Genomic DNA, 10,189 nt, shown 5'->3' on the forward strand with positions numbered 1-10,189 from the left:
CGTAGTTCTTGATGGCGTAGAGTCACACGTAGTTCTTGATGGCGTAGAGTCACACGTAGTTCTTGATGGAGTAGAGTCAGACATAGTTCTTGATGGATTAGAGCCAGAGTCACACGTAGTTCTTGATGGCGTAGAGTCAGACGTAGTTCTTGATGGCGTAGAGTCAGACGTAGTTCTTGATGGAGTAGAGTCAGACGTAGTTCTTGATGGAGTAGAGTCAGACGTAGTTCTTGATGGCGTAGAGCCAGAGTCAGACGTAGTTCTTGATGGAGTAGAGCCAGAGTCAGACGTAGTTCTTGATGGCGTAGCGCCAGAGTCACGTGTAGTTCTTGATGGCGTAGAGTCACACGTAGTTCTTGATGGCGTAAAGCCAGAGTCAGACGTAGTTCTTGATGGCGTAGCGCCAGAGTCAGACGTAGTTCTTGATGGCGTAGCGCCAGAGTCACATGTAGTTCTTGATGGCGTAGAGCCAGAGTCAGACGTAGTTCTTGATGGCGTAGCGCCAGAGTCACATGTAGTTCTTGATGGCGTAGAGTCAGACGTAGTTCTTGATGGCGTAGAGCCAGAGTCAGACGTAGTTCTTGATGGCGTAGCGCCAGAGTCACATGTAGTTCTTGATGGCGTAGAGTCAGACGTAGTTCTTGATGGAGTAGAGTCAGACGTAGTTCTTGATGGCGTAGAGCCAGACGTAGTTCTTGATGGCGTAGTTCTTGATGGCGTAGAGTCACACGTAGTTCTTGATGGCGTAGAGTCAGACGTAGTTCTTGATGGCGTAGAGCCAGAGTCAGACTTAGTTCTTGATGGCGTAGAGTCAGACGTAGTTCTTGATGGCGTAGAGTCAGACGTAGTTCTTGATGGCGTAGAGTCAGACTTAGTTCTTGATGGCGTAGAGTCAGACGTAGTTCTTGATGGCGTAGAGTCAGACTTAGTTCTTGATGGCGTAGAGTCAGACTTAGTTCTTGATGGCGTAGAGTCACACGTAGTTCTTGATGGCGTAGAGCCAGAGTCAGACGTAGTTCTTGATGGCGTAGAGTCAGACGTAGTTCTTGATGGCGTAGAGTCAGACGTAGTTCTTGATGGCGTAGAGCCAGAGTCACATGTAGTTCTTGATGGCGTAGAGCCAGAGTCAGACGTAGTTCTTGATGGCGTAGCTGCAGTGAGTGCCCGTCTGGGCCTGCATGTAGCGGGGGGAGGGGGCGGAGGCGGAGGCGGAGGCGGAGGCGGAGGCGGAGGCGGAGGCGGCCCTCTCTGGTGGGCAGCTGGTACACAGCACCCCTCCCCCCACCACCAGGAGCCCCGCCGTCACCCAGCCCAGGTAGAGGGCCGCCCCCATCTCCCTCTTCAGCGCCTCGTGCACCATGGGGCTGTGGAAGTCCCTGATGATGGAGTGTGCGGTCCAGGACACGGGCGCCACGACCGTCAGACCTGCCAGCACGAAGGTGACGCCCGACGCCACCACGATGCGCGCCTTGGCCCGCGGGTGGCTCAAGCAGTTGGTGCACTCCGCCCCCGCGAGGAACAGGACAAACGCCAGGCAGGCCAGCGCCATGGCGACGACCACGAGCCCGCGGGCCGCCTGCAGGTCCGGGTCCAGGTCCAGCAGCGCGTCGTAGAGCTTGCACTGCATCTGGCCCGTGCGCTCGTACACGCAGTTCAGCCACAGGCCCTCCCAGAAGACCTGCGCCACCACGATGTTGGTGCCGATGAAGGCCGTGACCTTCCACATGGGCAGCGCACAGATCAGGATGGTGCCAGCCAGGCCCATCATGGATAGCGTGATGCCCAGCACCTGCAGAGCCATGGCTGCGGCTTTATGGACGTCCTGAAGATCAGAGGAGACAATCATATCATGCACAGGGTTTTCAGTTCAGTCATCCTAGGGGTATTTATGTAGTTAATGTCAAATTCATCAAGTTAATGTCAATTCCACTTATAAGCTGTGGTGAGCTTTTTTAAAATGGGCACACAAGTTAGGGTACGCCTATAAAATTAAATGACAAATAAAGAATACAATATTTGAATTCATATAAATAGATATACATTCGGTAGTATGTCAAATTCACTCTCACAGAAAGACCTTCATGCTTGAATAGTATTTCACCACAAGGGGGCAGTAGATCATATGACAGAGAAGAAGGAAGGGCTAGGGTGTATTTAGATGTGGTTTTCCCCTTCATCCAACCCCTATGGAATTACAGCACAGTTTCAAATGTAAACAAAAACATTGGACATTTTTAAATTACATGAACACTGTTTAGAATCACCTGCCCATACATGGCATTTGGCGCACACAAACTTTTCCAAATCATTTCACTCTTGCCAATCCCCAGGTCTTTTTTGGTGTAATTTCAACATTAAAGAGACACTCAGGTAGAAGTGAATGTACAAGCTTTATTATGCCTTAGGAGCACACACAGTCCATAATGTTGTTAACGTTACAGACAGACAACGACCATCTGGCACAAACAAAACCGTATCACACACACAGACCTCATTCCTCTCCTACCTCAGAACATGCGAAACCAGATTACTATCATGTGTACATATCAGGCTTTTCATTTCCTGGAGTCATAAACAACAAAGAGATCTTGGCTCTGGCTCTGATCTGGCCCTGATCTGGCCCTGATCTGGCTCTGATCTGGCCCTGGTCTGGCTCTGAGCTGGCACTGGGCCTTCTGTAGGGCCCGTTGCTGTTTGTTTTTAAATCAGCGACTGTTGTTTGAAAGGTTCACTTGTCATGCTGAAACAATGAGTGGTATTTACAAGGGCCTGGCATTGGCTGGGGGGGGTTGTTTAGAGTTTCCTGGTGAAACCACTGAGGCAGAGGGAGTGGCTGCAGGTGAAAGCTGCCCGGTAACTCAAGATGCCTCTGACTGTGAGAACTAAGCCTTGCTTTCACATCCACACCTTTCTCAGCTCACTCAGGTTGCAGACAATCACACGCCAATGTGCTGATCAAATCAACTAAATCATTTGTTTAAGTTAAGATTATATTTTCAGATTGACAAAGTACATTTTTGAGAAGTGTTTTTAGCAAGCTTAGCTTAAACAATCAACCAGTTATCTGATCAACCTGAAGAGACTACCCATGAGCTTATGGGGCTATATCATACAACTCTAATCCAGTTTAGTGTTAAAGTTCAGTGCAATTTAGTCTAAAGTGTCAGTTAAAAAAAAAACATATGCTTTTTAAACAGTCCTGTGAAAGAGAGGGGCAATCCTATCAGTAACCTGTAAGCAAACATATCTACAAATGTCCAAGCGGTCGCATTTAGCAGAATGTGATAACATAGCTCCACGGCTTAGAAGCCCACACTGTTAAGAAGTAAATGATTCCAAATGAAATGATAAATCACAGAAGTACAACCTTCATTTTACTCTCCCCCTCATCTGTGATTCAAAAGATGACAAAATCTATGTACAAATTTCAGAGATGGAGAAACTTGATAAAACAGACAAAAGTGCTCAGCAGATATCAGTGAATTCCAAATCAAGTAATAACCTCACAGATATGACCTTTCATTTCACCTTCTTCATTGACCTCTACACCTACAATCATACAAAACATATTATCATAGTCATAAAAAAGTACAAGCATAAAAACGCACAAAGCCATGACATCCCGCTGCAGAGAAGACTCCACAGAACGAGACACAGTAAGAGCGTGACTGAGACAAGGAGACAGAGACACCTGTCGGCATGGCGACGGTCACCTGTGGGATACCTCATGGTCTCTGCTGCAGTCTCAGATGTATGTCTTGGTTGGTGTTAGGGAGCGTGGGGTGGGGGGCTTGTGGCTGGGCACAGAGTCAGACTGGCTGGATGGTTTGGGGATCTTCATCGAGTGGTACCGGAGCGTGGAGGCGCTGCGTTTGCCCTTCTTGGGGGGACAGGAGGTGCAGAGGAGCGCCCCCCCCAGCAGCAGGAGGAGACCGCTCCCCCAGCCCACGTACAGCGCCCCCCCCAGCTCCCGGCGCTGGGCGTCGTTCAGGAGGGGGTTGTAGAAGTCGTGGATGATGCTGCTGGCGGTCCAGGAGACGGGCACGAGGCAGAGGACGCCGCTGACCATGAGCACCACGCCGGCCGCGACGCTCGCCCGCGCCTTGCCCGCCTCGTCCGCCATGAAGTTGGTGCACTTGCCCCCGGCGAAGGCCATGAAGAGGCCCGCGACGCCCACGACGACGGAGACGACGGTGAGGGCGCGCGCCGCCTGCAGGTCGGAGGTCAACGCCAGCATGGAGTCGTAGACCTTGCACTGCATCTGGCCCGTGCTCTGCACCACGCAGCTCAGCCAGATGCCCTCCCACATGGTCTGCGAGGTGACGATGTTGTTGCCGATGAACGCCGTCACGCGCCACATGGGCAGCGCGCAGGTCAGGATGCCCCCCACCCACCCCAGGAAGGCCAGGACGCTGCCCAGGATCTGCAGGCCCACGGATGCCATGGCGACGCTTGCTCTGCTCTGCTCGGAGAACCCTGTTCCTGGCGAAGAACCCTTGAGAGTGCTGAGATGAGGTATTTATATGAGTTTGGAAGAAGGAGGTGTGTGTGTGTGTGTGTGTGTGTGTGTGTGTGTGTGTGTGTGTGTGTGTCTGTGCCTGTGTGTGTGTGTGTGTGTGTGTGTGTGTGTGTGTGTGTGTGTGTGTGTGTGTGTGTGTGTGTGTGCTACAGGTATGAATTGCTTAGTGCCAGCCAAAACCATACCCGCCTTACAGGTTCCTTTCTGTCCTCACACAACGGCTCTCGCAGCTCATCTATGCCCCCTGGAGAGGAGCTCAAGTTACAGATTACAGAGGAGAAACACCAGGCTGGGGGAGGGTGGAAGAGGAACACAAGGCAGGGGGAGGGTGGAAGAGGAACTGCAGGCTGGGGGAGTGTGGAGGAGGAACTGCAGGCTGGGGGAGTGTGGAGGAGGAACTGCAGGCTGGGGGAGTGTGGAAGAGGAACTGCAGGCTGGGGGAGGGTGGAAGAGGAACTGCAGGCTGGGGGAGTGTGGAAGAGGAACTGCAGGCTGGGGGAGGGTGGAAGAGGGACACCAGGCTGGGGGAGTGTGGAAGAGGAACTGCAGGCTGGGGGAGTGTGGAAGAGGAACTCGGAGGAGGAACTCCAGGCAGGGAGAGTGTGGAAGAGGGTCTCGGAGGAGGGAGTTTGGAAGAGGAACTCCAGGCAGGAGGAGTGTGGAAGAGGAACTCCAGGCAGGGGGAGTGTGGAAGAGGGTGAATGGTATTGCATTGCATTAGTAGTTGCTCTTAGTACATGTCTCTTTAATGTACCTGATCGTTGGCAATGCATCGAGATGTGTATCGCATCGGCCTTAGTGATGGGGATGCACATCCCTAGTGTGTACACACACACACACACACTTATTCTCAAACACAATGAAGTTAAATTAGATGAGTAGTTAAGACAGCTTAGTGCTGATGTTTGACAGGTAGGCCTACACACCATATCCACACAAATGTGTATGTATGAGTGTGTGTGTGTGTGTGTGTGTGTGCTGTGTGTGTGTGTGTGTATGTATGAGTGTGTGTGTGTGTGTGTGTGTGTGTGTGTGTGTGTGTGTGTGTGTGTGTGTGCTGTGTGTGAGTGTGTATGTATGAGTGTGTGTGTGTGTGTGTGTGTGTGTATCTCTAAGTCTCAGTGGTGCTGGCAGACGTCCATTTCTGTCTGTGAGGAGAGGAGCTTACAGGAGAAGTGGCCTCCTGTGCTCAAAATGGCCGCCGAGGGTGGAGTGGCATGCTGCTGGGTGACATGTCTGCCTGACCAGTTGGACCACATGCCTCTCCAATCTCCCCATGGGCACATGAGGCTACATCCCACAGACAACAGCCACAGCAGAGCGCACAATCTGACCTACAAACTCACCGTGATTACAACAGCAATGGTTGTACTTTGTTTGGGTTTCGCCTTAGGTCTGCCAAAAAATATGCTCTAATGGAGATGGCCTCTAATGTTGAGGTAAATGTGTGTGAGCTGTGTGGAGATGGCCTCTAATGTTGACGTAAATGTGTGTGAGCTGTGTGGAGATGGCTGTGAGGCAAGTAGAGTAGAGTACGCCGTGGATGGTCACGGCTTATTGTCACAGCAGCTTCTGAATGAGTTTGAAATAAAAAGCACTTTACTGAACCCATCTGGGAGTCTCGCTCTCTGTGCTGTAACCCCTCACTGGCTGTTTGATGGAGATAGAAGCACAGGTTTCACTCTTGCCCAAACCCCCCCCCTCCCTTTCCTACAATGGCACAGGCATTATTAGCATGTTGAGGGGTGTGTGAGTGTGAGAAAAGCACTTGACACCCACATGTGTGTTAACCTAAACAAACACTTGAAACAGGACTGGAAGGAAAGGTTTGGAAAAACAGTGTGTTACATTGTCAGAAGGTTTACAGAATGAAACTACACAAAGAGTTTGTGAGATTTTAGAGATCAGAGTTTTTTATTTTTATTTCAACATAGGCATACAGTCAGAAAACAACAAGTGAATTTAAATAAACAGACAATGTAAGTTTGAATAGAAAAAAATGCAACTTCAAACATCTGTTTAAATCACTTACTTAGTTCACAGTCTTAATGACACAGAAGAAGAATGATATTATAATGACAATGTTTCCTGCCCAGGATTAAAGAAAATATTTACAGTATGTTTACTTGTGTACAAAGTGTCTTTGATTTCAGGCATAGATCAGCTCCAGTATACGAATCAAAAAATTAGACCTCACAAATCCTCTGTTTGCCAAGAAGGACTTCAGACAGTTAATGCAAATACCACAAGCACATGCACTGCATAAGTCCTTGAGACAATTTTAAATAGTGGAAATAAGAGCTTCGCCACTTCTGTTGTCTTGTTATCATCAAAGTCCCAGCGAATCCTTCCCTGACTCTCACAAAGAGCCTGTCTGTGGACGATGTGGGGGCGATGACACAGCAGCTGTGCTGGGCAAAGAGAACCTGAATGTCTTAATTAATTAATGAATGAATGAATGAATGTCTGTTTGGGTCGGGGGGCCCGTCATCACACGTAGGCTCGGCTTGTGGCTGTGGACCTGGCCTGGGAGTACTTCACGGGGTAGTCGTTCTCGTCCTTGGGGGGGCAGTTGCTGCAGATCAGCCCCCCTCCGAGGAGCAGCATGGCAGCGGTGCCCCAGCCGATGTAGAGGGCGGCCCCCAGCTCCCGCCGCTGGGCATTGGTCAGGAGGGGGTTGTAGAAGTCCCGGATGACGGTGTTGGCCGTCCAGCAGACGGGCACGAGCACGAGCACGCCGGCGATGATGAAGATGACGCCGCTGGCCAGCGCCACCTTGGCCTTGGACGCCTCGTCCTCGATGAAGTTGGTGCACTTGCCGCCGGAGATGGACAGGAGGATGGCGAAGACGCCCACGATGATGGCGATGACCACCAGGGCGCGGGCGGCCTGCAGGTCCTGCTGCAGCGCCAGGAGGGAGTCGTAGATCTTGCACTGCATCTGGCCCGTGCTCTGCGTCACGCAGTTCATCCACAGGCCCTCCCAGATCACCTGCGCCGTCACGATGTTGGCGCCGATGAAGGCCGTCACGCGCCACATGGGCAGGGCGCAGATCACGATGCTGCCGAGGAAGCCGATGATGCCCAGGGAGAAGCCCAGCATCTGCCTGCACTGAGACACCATCTTGTCTTGTCTTTCTCTGTTTCTCTCTGTCTCTCTCTTACTCTCTCTCTCTCTCTCTCTCTCTCTCTGGAGACGCAGTGGAGCGACGGTTACTGACTGACTGACTGAAGAGAGACGTCACCGCAGAGTTATAAGGTCTGAGGTGGAGGGGCGGAGCTAGCGACTTTCAAACCCCAACTGAAACCGGGAAATCGAGGGGCGGGGGGGCGGGGGGGGGGGGGACTTCCAGCCTGACCAGATTCCTCAAAGCTTCGTCACGTCAGTGCCAGGACCAGTTTCGGCTGAGATGCGCATCTGTGGGGTGGCATCTGAAGTTGAATGGGAAGTGTGAGTTTTGGCCAGAGTCCAACCGAGAGGCCTGATTGGCTGGCTGGTCAGGTGGCAAAGACAGGTGTCAGCATTGGACGTTACCTCACAGTTGTTTGCCGCTCTGATTGGTCAGTGAGAAATGTGGCATCTGGACATTTTTTGTCCATGAATCACTCTCACTTCCTGTTGTTTTCACTTCATCATGATGCAGTGACATTCTATAGTTCTATTGTTTCATTATTACATCATCATTACTGTGGTTTATGGTCACTTATTGGCCCTTGGTTTCTGTGTCAGTTTGGCTAAAAGCCATCATGGAATGACCCTATAGCCGCTGTTCATTTATAGAAATAAAAGTAAGGATTTTGAATGGAATCAATGAAAAGTCCAATTGTACATATGGTGAATAAAGCGATTCTGGTTCTGAAATAGGATTTGGGATATCACTTACCCAAATGCAATTCAACATTAAAAGACTGCATGGTGTTATTTAAGGAGGTTGGTAGTTAAAGACTGCATGGTGTTATTTAAGGAGGTTGGTAGTTTGTCTTTGACATCTCTCTGATACATACACATGGAACATTATAAAACATCATTACACAAAGATATTATAAAATATGATTTATTCGTCAAAAGTATTTGTATGATAAGACAGATCACACTTCAGACATGAGTATCAAGAACATTTCAGCTTTTTGTACAGTTTTATATTTACATTTTACAGGACAATGTCTCTTCAACAGTATACAGTAAACTTGAGTAAACCTGTGTATGTCCGTGCACATCTTTGCTCTGTGTGTTACCTCTGTGTAAACATGACAACATGACAACATGACAACATGACAACATGACAACACTTAAGGGTTTTCCAGCCAGTTTCCACACACTATTTTGTGGCAAAACTACTACAAAACCACTCCACCAGAAGACCCCAGCAGATAAACACACGGTACACTTCACAAAGAGTCAACACTTCCACGGGGACGCTCCCCAACACAGCTCCAAGCCCACCAATCACTCCATACATCATCAGCAGCTCAAAGCCCACCAATCACTCCATACATCGTCAGCAGCTCAAAGCCCACCAATCACTCCATACATCGTCAGCAGCTCAAAGCCCACCAATCAATCCATACATTGTCAGCAAATCTCATAAGCAAGTCCGTTCAGCTGCATGTGATCCAGCGTCTCAGAGATACTGCCCGCGAGGGGCTGAGTACGTCCTGGGCATGGCGTAGGGTTTGTTGGGCATATACGACCCTGTGCCCGTGTAGGCCACGCTGGGGGCGTAGGTCTTTGGGGGAGCCATGTACGAGCCCGGACCGTAGACGCCCGGCGGCTGCATGTAGGGGTACATAGGCTGTGGCTGCGGGTAGGTGCCGTCGCGGCCGTCGTTCTTGGGGCAGGAGGTGCAGAGCAGGATGCCCCCCAGGATGAGGAACCCCGCGGAGCCCCAGCCGATGTAGATGGCGGCTCCGATCTCCCTCTTCTGGGTCTCGGTGGTCAGCGTGCTCTGGAAGTCCTGGATGGTGAAGGTGGCGGACCAGCTGACGGGGATGAGGCAGACGGCGCCGGCCACGATGCAGAGGATGCCCCCCGTGATGGACACCTTGGCCATGCTGGACTCGTTCTTCAGGCAGCTGGTGCAGCGGCCGCCCACGAAGGTGAGCAGCATGCCCACGAAGGAGATGACGATGGCGATGACGATGAGGGCGCGCGCCGCCTGCAGGTCCTGCGTCAGGCGCATGATGGAGTCCTGGATGCGGCACTGCATCTGGCCCGTGCTCTGCATCACGCAGTTCATCCACAGCCCGTCCCAGATGGTCTGCGCCGTCACGATGTTGGCGCCGATGAAGGAGGTGGAACGCCACATAGGGAGCCCGCAGGTCAGGCACACCCCCACGAAGCCTATGAAGCACAGAACCTGACCCGACACCTCCTTGGCGATCCTCGCCATGGTGGCAGAGAGGACGGCGGCAGAGAGGACGGCGGCGACACACAGAGACAGAGAGAGAGAGCGAGAGACACACAGAGAGACACACAGAGAGACAGAGAGAGAGAGCGAGAGACACACAGAGAGACACACAGAGAGACAGAGAGAGAGCGAGAGACACACGGAGAGAGACAGAGAGCAACTGCAGCCGATACGGAGTGGGCCAACGCTTCTGAGCGAGATACAGGAAGAACACACTGGTTCGACCGGCCGGGGCAGGGATGGAGAGAGGCAGGGAGGGAGGG

The 10,189-nt window shown here is 51.4% G+C and overlaps 3 protein-coding genes across 3 annotated transcripts; all 3 read right to left on the reverse strand.

Moving 5' to 3' along the window:
* Positions 1-655: 655 nt before the first annotated feature.
* Positions 656-1,801, reverse strand: cldnj (claudin j). Its single transcript, XM_012832980.3, has 2 exons — positions 1,133-1,801; positions 656-709 (listed from the first exon to the last, which is right to left on the reverse strand). Exons 1-2 carry the CDS (start codon positions 1,799-1,801, stop codon positions 656-658), a joined length of 723 nt encoding a protein of 240 aa, XP_012688434.3.
* Positions 1,802-3,524: 1,723 nt separating this feature from the next.
* On the reverse strand, positions 3,525-7,724 carry LOC105905010 (claudin-like protein ZF-A89). Its single transcript, XM_012832981.3, has 2 exons — positions 7,173-7,724; positions 3,525-4,460 (listed from the first exon to the last, which is right to left on the reverse strand). The coding sequence occupies exons 1-2, from the start codon at positions 7,640-7,642 to the stop codon at positions 3,746-3,748; spliced, it is 1,185 nt and encodes a 394-aa protein (XP_012688435.3). The 5' UTR covers positions 7,643-7,724; the 3' UTR covers positions 3,525-3,745.
* A 1,416-nt stretch (positions 7,725-9,140) lies between these two features.
* cldnf (claudin f) lies at positions 9,141-10,025 on the reverse strand. The gene has a single exon (XM_012832982.3). The coding sequence runs from the start codon at positions 9,906-9,908 to the stop codon at positions 9,141-9,143; it is 768 nt and encodes a 255-aa protein (XP_012688436.2). The 5' UTR covers positions 9,909-10,025.
* Positions 10,026-10,189: the final 164 nt, after the last annotated feature.

Source organism: Clupea harengus, chromosome 9 (genome assembly GCF_900700415.2).
Source record: "Clupea harengus chromosome 9, Ch_v2.0.2, whole genome shotgun sequence".
Lineage (NCBI taxonomy): Eukaryota > Metazoa > Chordata > Actinopteri > Clupeiformes > Clupeidae > Clupea > Clupea harengus.